The sequence below is a fragment of the Rousettus aegyptiacus genome, unplaced genomic scaffold (assembly GCF_014176215.1).
Source record: "Rousettus aegyptiacus isolate mRouAeg1 unplaced genomic scaffold, mRouAeg1.p scaffold_m13_p_15, whole genome shotgun sequence".
Classification (NCBI taxonomy): Eukaryota; Metazoa; Chordata; class Mammalia; order Chiroptera; family Pteropodidae; genus Rousettus; species Rousettus aegyptiacus.
Window position 1 is genome coordinate 58,806,622 of NW_023416290.1, and position 18,606 is coordinate 58,825,227.

At 64.9% G+C, this 18,606-nt stretch overlaps 1 protein-coding gene across 7 annotated transcripts in view; it reads right to left on the bottom strand.

Annotated features, from left to right (window-relative positions):
* The window catches only part of AGO2 (argonaute RISC catalytic component 2), a 78,739-nt gene that overhangs the window by 19,607 nt on the left and 40,526 nt on the right, over positions 1-18,606 (bottom strand). For all 7 annotated transcript variants that reach the window (XM_036233070.1, XM_036233067.1, XM_016133583.2 and 4 more), the window contains exons 3-14: positions 16,605-16,725; positions 12,562-12,743; positions 11,090-11,226; positions 10,186-10,320; positions 9,370-9,457; positions 7,822-7,969; positions 7,008-7,127; positions 6,717-6,839; positions 5,048-5,181; positions 3,299-3,483; positions 2,069-2,228; positions 669-759 (exon numbers count right to left, since the gene is read on the bottom strand). In XM_036233070.1, the coding sequence (XP_036088963.1) occupies positions 669-759; positions 2,069-2,228; positions 3,299-3,483; positions 5,048-5,181; positions 6,717-6,839; positions 7,008-7,127; positions 7,822-7,969; positions 9,370-9,457; positions 10,186-10,320; positions 11,090-11,226; positions 12,562-12,743; positions 16,605-16,725 (1,624 nt within the window). The remainder of the gene's footprint in view (positions 1-668; positions 760-2,068; positions 2,229-3,298; positions 3,484-5,047; positions 5,182-6,716; positions 6,840-7,007; positions 7,128-7,821; positions 7,970-9,369; positions 9,458-10,185; positions 10,321-11,089; positions 11,227-12,561; positions 12,744-16,604; positions 16,726-18,606) is intronic.

Here is an 18,606-nt window from a genome sequence, read left to right on the forward strand (position 1 = left end):
AAACCCGCAGCCCGCGGAGCACGTGCCTGGCTCATCTTCGCGAACGAAAGGCCACAGCCGGCACCACGCCGCCCGCCCTCCCCGGAAGAGCCACCCGGGTGCAGAAGCGAGGCCCAGCCCGAGGGGAGGGGAGGGGAGGAGAGGGGAGGAGAGGGGAGGTGACGGGCGGCCACACCCCTCCTGGACAGCACCCGCCAGGTCAGCGTGAGGGAAGGGGCCGCGGCTGAAGCTGGCGAGGCACGTACTGCAGAGACCCGGCTGACGCGCCACCTCCAGGAGACCGAAAGGGGAGGGAAAAGGAAAGACGGCTTTTCACTCTGGTCTGTCTGGTCGTTTCACGTTTGGCATTTTGCAACCTGGGGAGGCCCCTTCCCCGGGGGGCTGCCAACCCGTCGGGTGTCGGCAGGAGGGCAGGTGGCCGGCCACAGGATGACGGTCCCTCACGGGGGACCTCAGGACAGCGCTGACGCTCGCTGTCCTCAGACCTCCTCATCCACCTGCCATGCCGCCCGCACGGCTGCGGTGCACGAGACTCTGATCTCCCCGGATGCACTAAGGAGGCCTCGATGCCCCCGGCATCCAGCCGCAGTGGGGCTGCGTCCCCTCCCATGGGCAGCTCGGGGACGGACCCCGTCCAGGGGGACCCGGCAGGCAGCGCCGACACTCACGGCAGCGATGGAGGGCTTCTTGCCGTCCCCGGCGGGGGGGTGCGTGACGTCGGCACCCAGGAAGATGACGGGCTGCTGGAACACCGGAGGCCTGCGGAGGGGAGCGGGGGCGTCAGAGGCCGGGGCTCGGACGCCGCGGGGACCCTGGTGGGGCTGGCGCCGTCACGACGTGTGACGAGGTCATGTCCACACGGCCCCCGCCGGCCACACGGCCCGCGACAGGCCACACGGCCCCCGCCCGGCCACTCGGCCCCCGCCCGGCCACACGGCCCCCGCCCGGCCACACGGCCCCCGCCCGGCCACATGGCCCGCGACAGGCCACCCGGCCACACGGCCCGTGACAGGCCACACGGCCCGCGACAGGCCACATGCCCCCCCCCGCCCAGCCACACGGCCCCCCCTTCATGCGCCCGTGGACTCCGCCCCTCCCTCTGCCTGGTCTTGTTCGCCGGGGGAGCACCTCGTGGCAACGCTCCCGGAATTAGCTGAACCACTCCCTGCTTCCCGGTGCTCAGCCTCCAGCCAGGCTCCACGCTGCCATGGCAACCACACTCCTCTGTGCAAGGTCACCAGCGACGTCTGAGTTGCCCGTGGTCCAGCCTCAGACCTCATCAGACTGGGCCCAGCAGCACCACGTGACACCGGACACACCACCTCTGGGGGCCAGGACCCACCCCTCTCCCCCTTCCTCGCCGGCTCCACTGCTGGCTCCTCACCCCACAGCCTCTTAACCCCAGACTCCCCGGGGAGGAGGGCTGGGACCTCCCTCCTGTCTACACCCTCCCTCGAGGAGCCTCGCCAGCCTCGTAGCTTTAAATACCACCCCTACACTGTGGACCCCCAAACCTGCACCCCCAATGCCGACCTCCTGCTTCCCCTTGAGGGCCCCTCGCCCGAGGGGCTGGCTCCTTTCCCCACAGGCCCAGGAACAGGGAGCCCTGGACTCACCACCTAGCTCTCCTCTTCCGCCTACAGCAGAACCCAACCAATCAACCAGCCAGCCCTGGGTCTCCTCTCTCAAACACCCTTCTGTCCGGGCGCCCCGCGCCTGCCCCCAGACGTCCCCTGATACCCCGGGAGCCTGCGGGCCCACTGCGCCTGGAGCGCACTTCACTCACGAGCCTCCTGCCCGAGGGGGTCACCACTGCGGCCCCAACTCCAGGCCCACGGGGCACTCGGCGCACACACAACCTGCCGACTGAGAAGGTGCCCTCGCCAGGTCCTGTTCACCCCCGGACCGAGCGCGTCTGGTGACCCCTCCCAGAACCAGAACCCGCGGTCACGGCTATCGGACCACATCCGGGCCCATGCTGCCCCCTGACGGCGAGTTTGGGGGCGTGTCCCCGGGGAGCGCCCCCCCCCCCGCCCTGGGGCAGCGCGGAGCCAGGCAGCGGCCTCACCTGCCCTGGGGCAGCAGGATGTTGTTCACGCCGCCCAGCTTCACGTTGATCTTCAGGCAGAGGTTGGACAGCGTCTGCGGCGTGGTCCGCTGCACGTTCTTCATCTGCACGCACTGCGTGGCCATCCCCAGCACCGTGTCCCCCACGCGCTTGACCTCGGCTGCGGGGCACAGAAGGCGCACGTGGGGCGGCCCTCGCCGGCGCGCCTCCCTGGGCCGGCCCTCACCCCCTGCCCGCCCCGGCAGAAGCCGCAGGTGCGACCGACGCGCGTGCGCGCCCCACCCGCAGCCGAGCCCAAGCGAGAGGGTGCCCGGCCGGGCGGGGAGAGGCGGGAGCCTCCGGTCTGGTCTGCGTGGGCCCACCCACCGGCCCGCCTGCCGGAGCCTCGCCCCACCCGGCCGGGGCGGCAGGCAGTGCACACGAGCCCGGCCGGGACCCAGGGCCTGGTGCTCCTGGAGAGAGACGCCACCGCCTGCCGCAGCGCCTGGGGCCAAGAGCAAGTGCTCGAGGAGTTAAAAATAAACCCACTGGAATCCTGCACACACTCGGCCACGGCCAGTCCACATCAAAGCGCGAGCTGGGCCCAAACCCTCTATTTCTGGCTCTTCCATAAGGCAACTGGCACCTGCTCCCTGGGCAGGCCTGGGGGACCAGGTGGTTCCCGGGGGAGCGCTCATAGGAGACGCCTGATGACATTCTCATTCCTTTGCTTCTGGATCTGTAAGTGGCCAGGGGGGCACTTGTCTCCATGTCCGGGGACCCACCCGGCCACACGGGCCTAGTCTGGCTCCGCCCACGGTGCCCGCGCCCCACTAGGAGCCCGGCTCTCAGCGACCTCCGGCAGCACACACTGCCGCCTGTCTGCACGGCGCCCCCGCCGGCCCGGGGACAGCCCGGATGCCCCCCTGGGGCCTGGTGAACCCGAGCTGAGTGCGCTCTGGCCTCCCGGCAGAAAGGGCTCTGGCGAACTTCCAGAGATTTCTGAGTTGCGCCCAGCGACCGCATGTGGAGGACCAGGTCGGGGCAAGAGCTGGCGACGGCCCCCAGCACGCGCGGCTCCGTGTACGCCGGGCGGTGGGCAAGCCCACCACCGCCACGCTGGCCTCCAGGAACGGCAGACTGCGCATCTGCTCGGCCGTGATCAGAGGCCGCCCTGGGGCTCCCGGCGCACGGTGGGCCAGCGAGGGGCACCGCCTCCGTGTGGCAGAGCGCAGGGGGCCGGGCGCCTACCGTAAACAGGGGTCTTGCCCGGCAGGATGACCACCACCAGCTGCAGGCCGGCGTAGGTGTTCTTCAGGTGCCGGAACATGGGCTCCACGCTGTCCGCGCCCTGCGCGTACTTGCAGAAGCACGGCTGGCCCTGGATGGGCATTCCGGCGTCCCGCGAGATCTTCCGCAGCTGCTCCGTGAAGGACCTGGGAGAGCGGGCTCGTGACCCCGAGCGCCCTGGCGGGGGGCGCCGCGCAGCGAGCCCGGCCGGCGGTCCCCGGCGGCGGGCATGGCGCTAACAGAACCGACCCGAAACCGACTTCGCCGAGCGCAGAGTCCGAACTTGAGTCCCGGACGGAGCCGCGTCGACACGGCGCCTCACGGACAGGGTCTCGCGTGTGCGACGCGTGCACGCGGGTTGCCGGAGAGACGCGTGGACACCGTGCCGGCCGCGCCCGTGCTGGCTCAGCAGCTGGGACGCCCCGGCGCAGGGCGAGGAGACCTACAGCCAGGCACGGAGCTGCCAACCCCGCCCCCGGGGCCGGCCGACACCCCCCGCGCGGTCGCTCCGTGAATGCCGAGCTTTGTCAGAGAGAAACTGGCAGCTGACTATCCCCGGGGACTCTTCCCCCCAGCTACTCTCATGTGTACAACCTGGAGACGTGGATGACATAAGCGTGGCAGAAACAAAACCGCCCGAGCGAGGGCAGCACCAGCAGCTGGCGGCAGCGCCACGGGCGGGGTGGGGGGCGGGGGGGGGGGGCAGCGGCCTCTGTTCTAAGCCTAGGAGTAAAAACAACGGCGCCTTCCACAGTCCGGAGAAGCGCGCGCCGGTCCACCCTGGCCGGCCAGGGTTCCGTCTCCCGCACAGCATGTGCCCACGCCTGCGTTACGTCTACACAGAGTCCACCCGGGGACCACCTAGCTCCAGACACAGGGGGGATGAACGGGCCAAGGGCGGAACACGCTGCGGGGGGGGGGGGACCCGGGGTGCAGACTCTGGGCCGCGGCGGGCCGAGGTGCACGGGCCAAGGCGGGCTCCCACGGACGCCTCTCGCCAGACACTGGGCCCCGGGAACTTTGTGAGAGCCACGGCCTCTCAGAGTCAGAGTTTACGGGCCGTTTCCGCTCCTGCTTCCACTCGCGAGAGGTGAGAAGCAGAAGCCGCCGTGCCCTGGGGGTCCGTCTGGCACAGAAGCCGCAGGTTCACGGCGCCAGCGCCCAAGGGCCCACTGCCCGGGCCGGGCCTGCTGCGTGGCGAGGGCTTCCGGGGCGGTCGGCTCCCCGACCTGGCTGCCTGGGCCAGTGGTGGGGGTGGGGGACCCCAGAGCAGAGCGAACCAAAGCTGCGCCCCTCGCGCCGGCCCCGGCCCCCATGTGTAATCGCTCCCCCTGCCTGGGACGTGGGGAACCCTCCTGCTCTCCCGTTTCTCCATGAAGCTCTTCCTCGACCGGGTGAAATTCTCTCTTCGGTAACTTACAGAAACGTGACGCTCACGCTTCAACAAGCGAGTCGAGGTCACTGAATCCGAGTCTCTCTGCTTTCTAAGCTCCCTCCGCCTAACCCCTGCTGCTGCCTTCTCCACACTCCCTCCGACGAGGGCACGGAAGCCGAAGTGGCGTGCAGGATGCTGCCCCCTGACCGGGACCGGCTGCCACGCCCCGCCACCGAAGCCGGGCCCCGCCCCAGCCCCCGCCCCACGAGCAGTGGGCCGTCCCAGCACCCCCGCCCCTGCACCCCAGGACACCAGGGTCCCACGGGCAGGCTTACTTGAGGTGCACCTCCGTGCACTGGCGCTGGGGGGCAAAGCAGGCGATGGCCCACACCTTGATCTCGATGCCCGTGTGGAACTGCTTGTTCCTCATGTCCCAGACGCCCTGGACGGGGGTGGCAATCGCTTTATTCTGCAAATGGCAAGATGTCCAGAGTGAGAAAAACGGGAAACAGAGTTCTCTGACCTTGGATTTGGTACCGTCCCCACTGCTTTTGGTCCCCTGAGCGGAAGGTGGCTCCTGAGGCTAAGGAGGTCCCCAGGTGTTTGCAGGATGGAGGGCAGGCGGACGACTGGATCCAGGAGGAACAGGTGGGTGGATGGAACAGGTGTGTGACGGATAGAGGGATGGACGGATGGATGGACAGACGGACGAGAGGTGAATGGAGGATGGACGTGCAGATGAGAGTGACCCCCGTGCCCACTGACCACACCAAAGGAACACCGCATGGCAGTTAAAGGGCGTTACAAACACGGGACACCGTCTCCCAGATCTCCGCGAGCTCTGAGGGAAAATATTAAGTAAAAAAAAAAAAAAGGCAAGGCACAAAAGTGCGTTTAACATGCTATTTGCATAAGAAGAGGTGAAAAAAAAACATGTGAGTCATCCCCGGGCAATTTTTCAAAGGAAAAATATAACACTGATTACTTCCTGGGGAGCACCCGAGAGCTAGGAAAAAAGAGACCTTTGCCTATGATTCTTTTGTATCGTTTGAACTTGGAAACAATAGAAAAACAAACAAACAAAACAAAAACTTGTATTTTAAAATAAAGAAGAAAAAAAACCCCTACAAACAAAACCTCACCAAACCTTGCTACAGGCCCTAAGGATGAAAGTGAGTACAGCATTGCTTCCCGCACGTTCGCAAACGGACCCAGCGACCTTGACCTCGACCTTGGAAGCTGGGGGCCCCGCCCTGCCCGCTCCCAGCCCCAGACCCTGGGCTGTGCGGCCACCAGCAGGCGAGGGGAGGCCTTTTCCATGAGCTCTGCAGGGCGCAGTGGTCAGGACGCCTCTGATTACCTACTGATAAAAGCTAGAGGGTCAAAGGGCAAAAACAGAGCCCCCCCCACCAGGTGACTAATGGCTGCGCCCACTACCAAGCGCCTCCGACACAAGGCTAAGCCACAGAAAGGCAGCGGAAGCTCCTGGGAAGTAATTCAGCACCGGCCGACGACAAAGGATGATGCTTTCGAAATTTTGATGGCCTATTAAAAATTACCTTTTGAAAGAGGACAATTCTAAAAAAATTCAAAAAGGGCCAAGGAAACACACTCTCCTACGGAGCCCCCTCCCCCCCGACTCTCACGAGACCCAGACTGAATCGCGGTCGGTCCAGCGCCCCGGGGGCGACTCCAACCTGGAAGGGGCGTCAGCTGCGTGCAGACGCAGGCCCTGGACACCCACCGAGCGCTCGCCCGGCCCAGCCCTGACCCCTGGCCGTACCCGGCCCCCGTAGAGGATGGAGGGGCGTCACCTGCGTGCAGACACACGCCCCGGACACCGCACGCCCCGGACACCCACCGAGCGCTCGCCCGGCCCAGCCCTGACCCCTGGCCGTACCCGGCCCCCGTAGAGGATGGAGGGGCGTCAGTCAGCTGCGTGCAGACGCAGGCCCCGGACACCCACCGAGCGCTCGCCCGGCCCAGCCCTGACCCCTGACGTACCCGGCCCCCGTAGAGGATGGAGGGGGGCTGCAGCACCCGCCCGGTCACGTCCGTCATCTCGTCTTTGACCATGATTCCGAATTCCCGGACATACGGATCCGTGTTGAAACTCGCGCTTCTCATCTTGGAAGAGGGAGAAAAAAAGGCAGGGAGTCAGGGGCAGTCTGCTTCCTCCCGGAAGACGCCGTCTGTCCAAAGCATCGGGGAGGGGAGCCCCTTCCCGGGGCACCCTACGTAGGCCTCCCAAGGGTGCCCCCTCCCCGGCGCTGGCCCCGAGGACGTGCCGCTCACCAGCTTGCTGATCTCTTCCTGCCGATCGGGCGCCGACCGGGCAGTCGCCCGGATCATGGTTGAGGTCTGATTGTCGGTCAGCTTCTTTATGCATCTCTGCCCCGCCACGATGTTACAGACCTACGAGGACACACAGGGGGCGTCATGGGGGGGGGGGGGGCGGCGCCGGCTCCGCCTGCGACACCGCCACGCCTCGCAAGCCACACGGACTCCGACAGCCCGGAGCCCCGCCGGGACGGGCACACCTGCACGAGCTGCCCAGGGGTCCTGTGCCTGGCGACGGAGAGCCCCCAAGTGCACCCCGCGGGACGCGAACCCGAGGGGGACCCACCCCGGCCCGAGAGGCCACAGCCTGGAGACCCCCAGCCACGTGGGCCTGTGTCCTCGGGAACACAGGAAGGCGGAGCCTGCCGATGGGGACAGAGCCTACCTTCGGGGCCCCAGGTACCGGGCTGACAGGACGAGTGCCGAGAGTTTAAAACTAACGAAAAAGGTTAAAACTCCCGTCTCGGTTTCAGTGTTTGCTCTTGCCCCCGGCAAGCCTTTTTCAAGCGAGAAGTGAATTTTAGACGAGAAAGGAAGAAAGAAGCCGTGTACTTTCTCCCGTGTGCCAGGGACGACACACGCTCACGGTCTCCACGGGGTCCCACGAGAAGCCGCCCGACCCTGACTTATCGCCGGGGAAACGGGGGCGTGACCCTGGCCGAGCTCGCGCGGCGGCTGGGGTGCCAGCTTGGACCCGGGGGGCCGAGGGGACCCTGCCTGGGGAAGTCCCGCGACCCGCCCGGAGGGGCCCGCGGGAGGCGGCACTTGCCTCCAGGGGCAGGTAGGTGTGCTTCTGCTCCTGTCCGACCTGCAGGCACGGCAGGTGGGGGTAGCGCAGGGCCAGCTTGTGCCTGTCCTTGAAGTACTGGGCCACCGTGCACTCCACCGTCTGCCCGCTCTCCTGCTGCAGCGGGAACCTGGGGGAGCAAAGAGCTGGCTCAGGCCCAGAGGCCCCCGGGGCCCGCGGGGACAGGCGGCAGGGACAGGTATCAGGGCCCGCTCGCCCGCGGCCGCTTCCTCGGGGCAGAAGGAGGGAGGAGGGGTGGAGCCTGGGGGCAAGCCTTCAAAGTCCCTCCCGGGGGCCCAAATCGGATGTGTCCTCTGGGTCATCTGGAACACCCCCGAGCTCCTAACCTTTCACTTTATCTCCTGGGAGATAAAAGACGCCCACAGGGCTGTAATACGCAGCCGTCACACGACGCACTGCAGCTAGCGTGTGTAGGACGTTTAGGGCAAAGGAAGCCGAACCCAGAAAGAAGGGCCTACGGCTTCCCAGCCGGCCGCGGGCCGAGTGCTCCGTGCGCCCGCCCCGAAGGGCCGCAACCTCCCGGGCGGGGGAGGAGGCAGGAGCTGGGGCTGCTCGGGCCTGGGGGCCACATGCAGGCGGCCGGGCGGGGAGGCTGGTGCGCAGGGAGGGGACGGCACAGGGTGGCCTGCATGGGCGGGTGGCGGGCTCTGCGCGGGGACGGCACAGGGGGCAGGCTCGTCTCGCCCTCCTGCTCCGCGGGCTCTGGACCGCTCGCGTCCCCGGTGCCCAGCGACCGACCAGGCACGGTGACGGAGGGACCGAGGGACCGAGTGTTCCCTGGGCCCCGGGGCCAAGTCTGTCACTTCTCCCCCAAACTAACCCACGCCCTAAGACGGCACTGAGTCCTCGTGGACCGCGAGGACGTGGGCTTGCGCGGCGAAGCGTGAGCTCGCTTCCCGTTTAGGAACACGGTGTGGCTCGCCGCCGGGGCTCCCCTAGCGTCGCGTAGGAACGCTACGTTTTCTGGGGTTTGCCACGTTCGGCAACTAAACTACTAAAAACAGAACGTTATAGAGAGAAACGATGTCATTCATTTCCAAAGACCATCGATGTGCTAGGGCGATGTGAAGGCAGTAATGAAAGCGAGGTCCCCTGCGGCAGACTTTGGGGGTGAGGTCAGGACTGTGACCCCCCGAGCAATCTCAGGGTGAACGCCGCAGCTGCCAGCACCGCCGGCCAGTGCTCTCGGGGCCAACGGCGAAATGCGCAGCACCCGGCACGAGGCAGCGGGTCCGGCCAGGCCTGCCGTCCCCCAGCGCTGGCCCGGCCTCGAGGACTGACGGCAAAAGGACCGTGTCCCCGGGTCGCCCAGGGGAAGGCGGGAGGGCGCCCCCTGCCCGGCCACGCGGGCGGGCCCCCCGTCCCGTCTCAGGCAGAGTCTGGGATCCACTGAGCTAGTTTTGGGATCCTAAAAACTGGATGGAATCATCCTCTCCCCGAGAGCCGGCGTCCCTGAGGGGGGCGCCCACGACGGCGAGGTGCAGCGACCGCGGCGGGGGAGGCGGTTACGTTTGGTGGCTGGCGGGCCTCCGGGTCACGTTGCAGACGCGGTACTTCCTCTTCATCTGCCCGCAGTGCGTGATTTCCACCTTCAGACCTGGTGACAGAGGACAGTGCGCTCCGGCGTCCAGCCCGCCTGGCCTGGGGCCCAAGCCCGCCTCCCGACCGTCCCCACGTCCAGAACGCCAGGGTGGTGTTCTGGAGCAGCAGGGGGGTGGTGACACCCGGGCTGGCCCCACGTCACCCGCAGGGACGCGGGGCCACAGTCAGGACACTGTTCTTAAAGAGAGGACGGCGCGGGCTCAGCCTGGAGGCCGGTGGCTGCCACCACGGCTCTCCGTGCCTCCTGCGGGACTATTTTTAGCAGAAGCACTGCCGATGGCCTTTAGAACGCCCTCGGGAAGGGACAGGTGCAGGGGGCCGGAGCGGCCTGCAGGGGAGCGATGGGTGCCCGCCAGCTCTCCGCCGACGGGCACAAGGCCCAGGCCAGGGCAGTTTGCTGGGGTGACAGTCAGGCGGGGTGGGTGTGACAGGGTGACAGGGCCGGGGCGAGCGCGGGGAGGAGGCACCCCCCCCCCCACCGCCGTCTACGAGGTCGAGACTCCGACCCCAGCCTTGCTGCCGCCCTCGGATCCCAGCCTCGACGGCGGCACCCCTGGGTCACCACCCACGCCCCGCCCCACACGGGAAGCCGCTCGCTTGGGACGCTCCGACCGGGGGCGACCCACCTCCGAGCCAACTCGTCTGACAGGGACTCTGCCGCCCCCCGAGGCTCGGGAAGCGCGGCCAGGAGCAGGACCCCAGAAGCCCCGCGCGGTTACTGACCTTTGATTTCTTTGGTAAACTTGACCCTTTGGGAATCTGTCAGAGGTTTTTGTTGTTCTTCAATACTTTTAAAATCCAAAACTTCACAAACAAACTCGATCACTGGCTGCGCCTTGTAAAACGCGGTCGCTGAGACTGGAGACGGGAAGAGAAGGGAGGAGAGCAGCGTGACACGGGGGCCGCCAGACGGCGCCCCGGACGCGGCCGGCCGCGGACAGCTCCGGGGCCGCCGCGGGCCCGCGGGGCGGGCGCCGGGCCGCTGCCCTCACTGTCCACCCAGTTCGCCTTTGGGCCTGGGAGGTGAGACAGAGCCGGGCCAGGGCAGGGGCAGGCCGCACCCGGTCGCGGGCGGCCTGACACCCCCTCTGGTCAGCGGCAACAGCGAGAGGCCAGCAGAGTCCGAAGCCTCGCTCCGTGACGAAAACTGGGTTTGGGACAAACTGACAGTACAATGGGGTTTCGGGCCTAGAGCTGAGGTTTATCGTTCTTCCCCCGGTGCCCCGACACAGAGAGACAGCGAGTCCCCCAAGAAGGGCAGTGACCCCCAACCAGAAGGATCCAGAAAGCCACAGACGGGGTGAGCCTGGGCTCGCGCTGACCAGGCAGAGAATGCACATGAAGGCGAGGGGGACCTGGCAGTGGGGCGTCCACTCCCCACCCCCCGGAACACCTGACCCCGCGCAGCGGGCACCGGCGCAGCCTCTGGGGCTGTCAGACACCCCAGGTGCCTCCGCCGCAGCCACCGCAGTGCACCCTGCACGGGGCTCGCTGCTCCACCTGGGGCCGCCGCCCCGACCGGACACTCCGGTGAGGCACGCCAGGTGCAGGCCGTGCTCGGAGCCAGCCCTCCCCAGCCCTGGACCCCCGGCCAGCCCCGGCTCCGCCGCACGCGGGCCACACTTACCGTCAATGTTCAGCATCATTTTCCAAAGAGAAGGTCGGACGGACTGATGGAAGCCAAACCACACCTCTCGGCCCCCGCCCAGGGGGTTGGAGCAGCCCTCGGACGCGGTGAAGAAGGAGCGGCCCACAGGGGTGTACCTGGAGCGAGAGACCCCGTGTGGGCGGCCGCCGTCCGCCTGCGCCCACCCCGCGGGCTCGCTGGTCGTCCCGCCTCTGGCCCGCGCTCTCGCCGGACACCCCGCCGCCCGCGCCCACGAGGGACTCGGAGGGACGCCGCGTGCGGCACAGACTGGGGGACACACGGCCTCGACACAGGGACAGCGAGAGACGCCTCAACGCGGCACCCAGGGCGGAGGCGCCGAGAGCCTCCCCGCGCGAGCCCGGTCCCCCAGCCCGCGGCGGCTCACAGCCCCCCGGGGGGACGGGCGTCGAGGGTCGGTCGGCCGTGAGCCGGAGGCCACCTGCGCGAAGCAGGCGCGTCCTCCAGTGCCTGGTCACCGGGACGCGGCGCCACGAAGGGCTCCGGGCAGGAGACGCGTCATTAAAGTGGCGCCGACCCCCAGCCGCTGGCGGCCCTGTCGACCGGCTGGGGCACACGGCCCTTCTCACTCGCCCGACCTTACTGATCCTGCCTCTTTTCCTGTTATTTCCCAGACTGAAAACAGACTTCCCTCCTGATCAGAAAAGTAACATGGAAATTAACTCGAAAGCATCCAGAAAATAAGAATCACAGTAATCCGTGCCCCCCCCCCCCAAATGTATTCGACATTTTGGCAAAGACGCTGTATTTTCTTCCTCGCGTCCGCTGCCTTCCTGCCATCGAGGGTTCCGAGTGGTAGCAGGTTATGTGCTGGGGGCCCGGGGAGGGTGAGGCAGGGGGAGACCCTCCCGGGAGGGGCGGCCTGCTCTGTATTCGGTCATCAGCGCCCACGTCTGAAGACCGAGACCACCAGGGTCCCCTTCAGAGCCGGGCGTGGTGCTTCTAGGTCCTTCTCTTGCACTCACAAAGGGACACGGGGGCCGCGCTCGCCCCGCAAGCCTCGGAGGTTTGGTCGATGTTGGGATAGTTTAAGCACAGAAATTACGAGCCATTAGGGCGTCGCCTGCCCTCTGTCCCAGCAAGTTCAAGTGTGGCGATCTGCGGCGAGACAGCGACCCCACAGATTAAAGCAGAAGTCGGAAGCATCTGGGGTGACCCCCAGCTGAGAGGCCCTCCCCCCCACGGTGGAAGAATTCCAACATCGGTCCCCTGCCGCCGGCCCCAGTGTGAAGGCGACAGAGGTCACCCTAAAATTCTCTCCCCACGTCGGCACTGCTATTACTTTCATTACAGAAACACCTGTATGACCGTGACCCTGACCCCGGGCCCAGCTCGTCCTCGGACGGAGCGTCCAGGTTGTCCAGGTAACACGCGGGGTGAGAGCAGACGCTCGTGGCTCTCTGGACGGCCCCCGCCTCGCGGACGGCCCTCACCTCATGGACGGCAGATGCCTCATGACCACGTCCAGGGCCTGGATCGTCTCAAAGGGGACGCTGGGCAGCCGCCCCGAAAGTGCATCGTGTAACGCCTGCAGGCTCACGCAGGACACCCACTTGATGGACACCTTGAAGATGCGGTCCTTCCCCTCACCCGGCAGCGTGACCTCCAGCTCCACCTGTGAGGGGCGAAGCACACGGTCATCCGCGCGGCCTCTGACGAAGGAGGGGCTCGGCTCCCGGACGCCCCCGGGCGGGAGGAGTGGGGACGTCTCTGTCCCCGCGGGTCGAGTGCTCACTCTGTGCCCGTGGCCGCGGCCGAGGCGAGTGGTGAGACGGGACTTCCTGGGAGGCGACACCGGAGAGGGGTGGGCACCGCTCGGCCGGGGGGTGATCGGCACCCCTGAGGACGGGGCCCAGGGAGGCTGCTCCCCGGCAGAGGAAGGGGGCGTGGCAGCTCATGGGGGGCCTGGCCGGTTACCTCCCCAGTGGCACTGAGAAAGCCTCAGTGGGCCCGGGGGTCCCCGACTTCTGGGCCCATTAAGAGCCCACGGCTAGTTCTGCCGTGACTGAACCACGAACAAACGCCTTCCCAACAGACGTGTGGTGAGACAGACAGACAGACAGACGGCAAACACCAACAGCTGTGGGAGCGACGGGCGCGCACCCTGCCGCTCCCTCGGCCTCTGTCTGTGCGAACGCGACCCCCTCAAACGTGGGAAGTCGGTCTGTGAAAGCAGCAGGTGGGCGGTGGGGGCCCCGGGCTGGCAGCGGGGGAGGGGGCACGTGGTCCCACCTGTTCCGAGGTGCGCCGAGGACTCGGAACAGGTGGCCGTGGAAGGCCGGGCTGACCCCGCAGCACGGCAGGGCGCCCCGCGGCCCAGGAGCGCGCGGTGAGCCGGAGGGCCGAGGCGACACCCTGACCGAACCGAGGCGGGCCTCGGAGGGCGGCGTTTCCCTTCAGTGAAAGGTCCTCACGTGTTTCGCTAGATTCTCGTCCAGGCCCCGCGCGGCCCCCGTGAAGAGGCGGCAGGATCTGCCACGCCCCCTGCCGGACACGGTGTCCCGAGGGGCCGACCGGCGCACCCGTCTAACGGCCTGGGGACGATGGCGATCTCGGCAGAAATGTCGCGCCGCGTGCGGCAGGCCGACACTGGGCTTCGGCTGTGACGCGAGGCTGAGGACAGTCTGTGTGTCTGCCCGGGCCGCTGGCCAGCGGTGTCGGTCCACACACCAAGACACCTGTCTCCGAACGGCCTGAAGCACTCGGTCCGAGGGACACAGCACCCAAAGGGCACCGACCGGGGGGGCCCAGGACGCGGGGCTCCCAGCCCTGTCGCCTCCTGCAGTCTGCCCACGGGCACGTGGCTCCACCGGGCTCCCCGTGTGCACTCGGGGGACAGGAGGGTAGCCCACCCCCCTCGCGGAACACGAGTGCCAACCGAGGCTGCCAGCACCCGGGGCGCGGGACACCGCACTGCCCTGCTCTGGGCGCGGACGCCCGAATCGCCGGCAAACGGCACCGCCCCAGGGCCTGGGGACGGCGGGACCGCTGGGAGGTCCAACCCGCACAGACCGAAGCCACACGCGTGCTCGCGTCCCCCGTGCGAAAGGCACCGGGGTGACAGTGAGGCCTGCAAGGAGCAGCGTCCTCATGCCCGCCCCGAAGAAACGAAGAGAGGCCGTCGCCCAGGAAACGGCAGGCCCGGGGCATGGGCGAAGCCGCAGGGCTCCGGCCGCACAAGCGCTATCGCGTCAGCGCTGGAACGGACCTAGCAGTGACATCCGAGGTCCCGAGCGACTTGCGCAGCCTCCCGTCTCCTGTTCTGAGAAGCGAGGGGCTGGCCTGGGTGCACTCTCAGCCCGCACGGGACGGACCTCTCCTTCCACACGGGGCTGGAATCGGGCGGGTGGGCGAGGATTCCGGCAGGACGGCTTAAGAGCAGCTGACAAGGGCTCCTTCCTCGAGGAAGGGCCGTGGGACACGGGACACTCTGTGAGAGCGCACGGACCCGGACGAGAGCCACCCGCAGCCCCCATCTGGCTGCTGCAGGACACGGGGTTAACACAACACTCCAGGATTTCCCCTCTTACTATAGACGTGCTCACAACACCAAAAACAAAGACTTTACAGAAAAAGAGCAAACATAAAGGAAACCCAAACCAAGGGCGGCACTTGGCCACACGACGTGAGCGCATGGGGACGGGGGAGGGGTCAGTTTCTGTGTGTCAAGAACATTGGACGGAACCTTAAAAACGAGCGGCAGGAGTGGCCTGCAGTCAGGCGACCCCCACGCTCACCGGACACTGTGGCATCGGGCACGCCAGAAACACCTGGTGGGGGTGAGCAGCGGGCCCCTCGGCCCCGTGACAGCGTCCGGCAGCACCTGCCAAGTGCGGCCACGCCCCAGACGCAAAGAAGGACGAGACGCCGGCATCGAAGTCTGACGGGGCCACTGGTGAGAGACGCAGACGCCCCAGACCCCGAATCGGCCCCTGCAGGGGGCAGGTGCCCAGGGCCGCAGGACGCAGCACGGTGGAGACGCGCGCCTCGGGGTGCGCGGGCGCGGAGACCCGGGAGGCAGTGTCCACGCGAGCTCCGCATCTCACGGGCGCGGCGGCCGAGGAGCCACCAGGCGTCAGGGTGGAGCCAGGACTGGAACGGGCTCTACTCCACCCCGGGAGCTGTGCCGTCGTCTGTCACCGTCTGCGGCCACGCGTCTCGGATGGGGGTGCCGCACTGCTCCCCCGCCCCTCTGAGGGGAAGTGTCCCCGCACCCCTCCTCCTGCCTGATCATAAACCCGTGCAGAGGAAACCGTCAACAGACTCCTGATGCTTCTCTTTCTCACACAAACTTTAAACAAAAACAAATGCACAAATTAAACGTCAAGCTTTATCCATCAATTTTAAATGCGCGGCATACTACCTTACAAGGGGCTACCCTGCTCGGCCGACAGGAGCACGGTCCCGGCACTCCCTCCGACTCGGAATGCCGACGTCGGTCGCCCTGGGCCAGGCAGTGCCCGGCCGGGCGCCAGTGCCACCTCTGAGAATCACCCAGGGAGCCCGCAGTACGGAGCCGTTATCACGGGGCCCTGCCGTGAGCCCTCCCTCAGATCTCAAGGCTTATCAGGGCCCAGCAATTCCGAGCTGGACCGCTGGGCGCCAAAACCACCCGCCGGCCATCCGGACGGGCGAAAGGAGCTTCGGCTTCTTAAGATTATCGCAAAAACACAGAAGCAAAAACCGATGCCTGCAGGGAACACGCAGGTCACTGGACAGCATTCCGAGACCCTTTACGCTCCGAGCGCCTTCTCGGCGACCTGGGGTTCAAGAAGCTAACTGTGTGGGCTGTCCTCTCAGGGAACCGGCTTTTCCGTCCTCACTGGGGTAGGCACTTTTTATCTTTTAAGTTTGTGGGTAGATTACTGCTGAGCCGAGTGTCTGCCCTTGTAAACAGCACCCACGATCACCCCGGAGCCGCAGACCGTCTGTGGAAAGATGGGCCAAGAGGTGGCGATTCCCGGGCAGAAATTGGGTTACATTTTAAATAAAGCCCGGGACAGAATAAAGACGGGAGGTGACACTTTAACACAGCCACCGTTCCCACGGTGACCGAGCGTCAGGACGACGCTGTCAGGTGCGCCGCTGGCCACCGCCGAACGTCGGCTTTGCTTCACTGCCGTCGTCACACCCGCCCGCCCGCCCGCGAACATGCTTTTCCTCAGGTCCCCGCCATCCCCACGGGTCCACCAGGCTCCCGCCGGGTGGGGGTGTCTGGCACGGACGCCTGCCTGTGCCAGACACGTAAACGCCGAGTGGCTTCCAGACACCCTCCCGCGTGGCCACGGAACCCAACCCGCCACCACGGAACGCGGACCTCGTGGGTCTCGGGATGGAGCGCGGGGCCAGCGGGCGCCTCCCCTCCTAGGTGGTGGTCAGTGGTGGGGAGGGGGAACACGATGGCCTTCAGGGCCCTGGACGGCACTTTAGTGTGCACGGTGTGACTCGCCCACACCCTAGCCCCCCACGATCTCACCTTCTCCCTCCCGATTGGAAGGGGCATCGCCGTGTAGAGATTCTTTCTTCCATCAAACACTGGCTTCCGGTCCCCAAAGATCTGTGTTTTAAAGTGCTGGACCATGTGCTCCACTATTTCCCTGGAATGAGAGAAGAGTCTGAGCAGAATGTCAGCGGAGGCAGAGACGGCATGCGAGGACACGTTCTCCCGCGCCAGATGCCGGGCAATCTTAGAAGACTTGTGGCTCTTTTTAGTAAGGTGACTTCCAACCTCCTTCTGCCAAGAACCAAATCAGAACCTTTGGTGGGTGTGTGGGTGTGTGTTCACCTCTCCACGCGAACGCTGGAGCCTCGGGTGACTTTGAGGGGAGTCCCTCTTGGGGCAGACGCAGTTTCTCCAAACACCTTGATCGTGCCACCAAGCACGCGGCTCCAACGCTGACGGGAGATCACAGCCCCAGGAGGCGTAAAGCCCCAGAGACCTCCCACCCTCATCTCTGCCGTTCCTGACCCGTGCCCAGGGCACGATCTCACCTGCTTTGCCACACGCTACCCTGGACCACCTGAGACATGCCGTCCCCCAAGCTTCATGGACCCCGTCTTCGCGGTCAAGACTTTACAATCAACTCGGGGACCAGTGGCGCTACCGGGGAGCCCCAGCCACGTTCGAAGAACAAGTCGCCCAGCCAACTCAAACTTGTCAGGAAAGGCATTAAGAGGGCGCACGCCCTGCTCCTTTCGTGAGGCTAGCAAAACCTTCATCTTGAAACCTGACAAGGTGATCAGGGGCCAGTCTCCCTTACAAACACAGATGCAGAAACAAAGTAACAAACAGAACCCAGCAACATGTTAAAAACAATACAATGTGTCAGCGTTGGGCAGATACCAGGAATGAAAGGTCTGGTTTAACTGATTAAAGTAATTGACATGGAACAAATTTCGGACTTAAAGGTAAGAGCTAAAGCTATAAAACTTCTGGAAGAAAACAAAAGAGAAAAATCTTCTGAACCCTGGGACAAAGATTTCTTAGAAGACAGACAGAATCAACTGAAAAATAAAACAATAATAAAGCGTACTTCATCAAAATTAAAAGCTTTGATTCTTTAAAAGATACCGCTATGAAAAGGGCAAACCACTGACTGAGAAAAAATATTTGAAAGCCACATATACACCTGATACAGAACTTGCATGCGTAGTGTGTGTGTGTGTGTGTGTAAAAACTTACAACCTGATAAGACACACAACCCTAGTTTTAAGAACAGGTAAAAGATATGAACTGACACTTTGCAAAAAAAGATACACAAATGGCTAATAAGCACATGAAAAGACGCTCAGCATTAGTCATCAGGGAAATGCTAAAAAACCACAAAACATCATCCCACACCTGCGAGAGAATGGCTAACGTTAGAGACCCGCCCTACCAGGGGTTGGCAAAAGGGCATGGGGACAGTTAACTCTGACGCTTTGCTGCTGGGGATGTCAAATGACACAACCCCTTAAGGGGAACAAAGTCTGGCCATCTCTTCCAAAGGTCAACGTGTATACACCGCGCCATCTCACAATACCCGATCATTACACGAAAGAAATGAAGGCTCGTTACCACATCAACACGTGTATACAAATGTTTACGACAGTCCCAGACTGGAAGCAACGGGAATGTCCATTAACCGGTGGACAAATTATGGTACGACATTCTGATGGAATACTTTTATTCTATTGATGAATTACTAGTACAGGGAACAGGATCGCTGTATTTTAAAAACAGCTCAGGGAAAGAAGCCAGGCGTAAAGCAGTACTTCCTGCATGATTCCATTTATATGAAATTTCCTAATAGGCAAAAACCGATCCACGCTGACAGAAAGCACCTCAGCGGATGTCGCGGGGCAGGGGACCCACAGCGAGCGAGGGTCAAGGGTCAACTGTAAAGGGGCGCCACAGTTTTTGGCCCCTCAGGACGTTCTACACCTTGATTATCACCTCTGTGTCAATGAGCGTCACAGGGATGCATCCATTTTTTTAA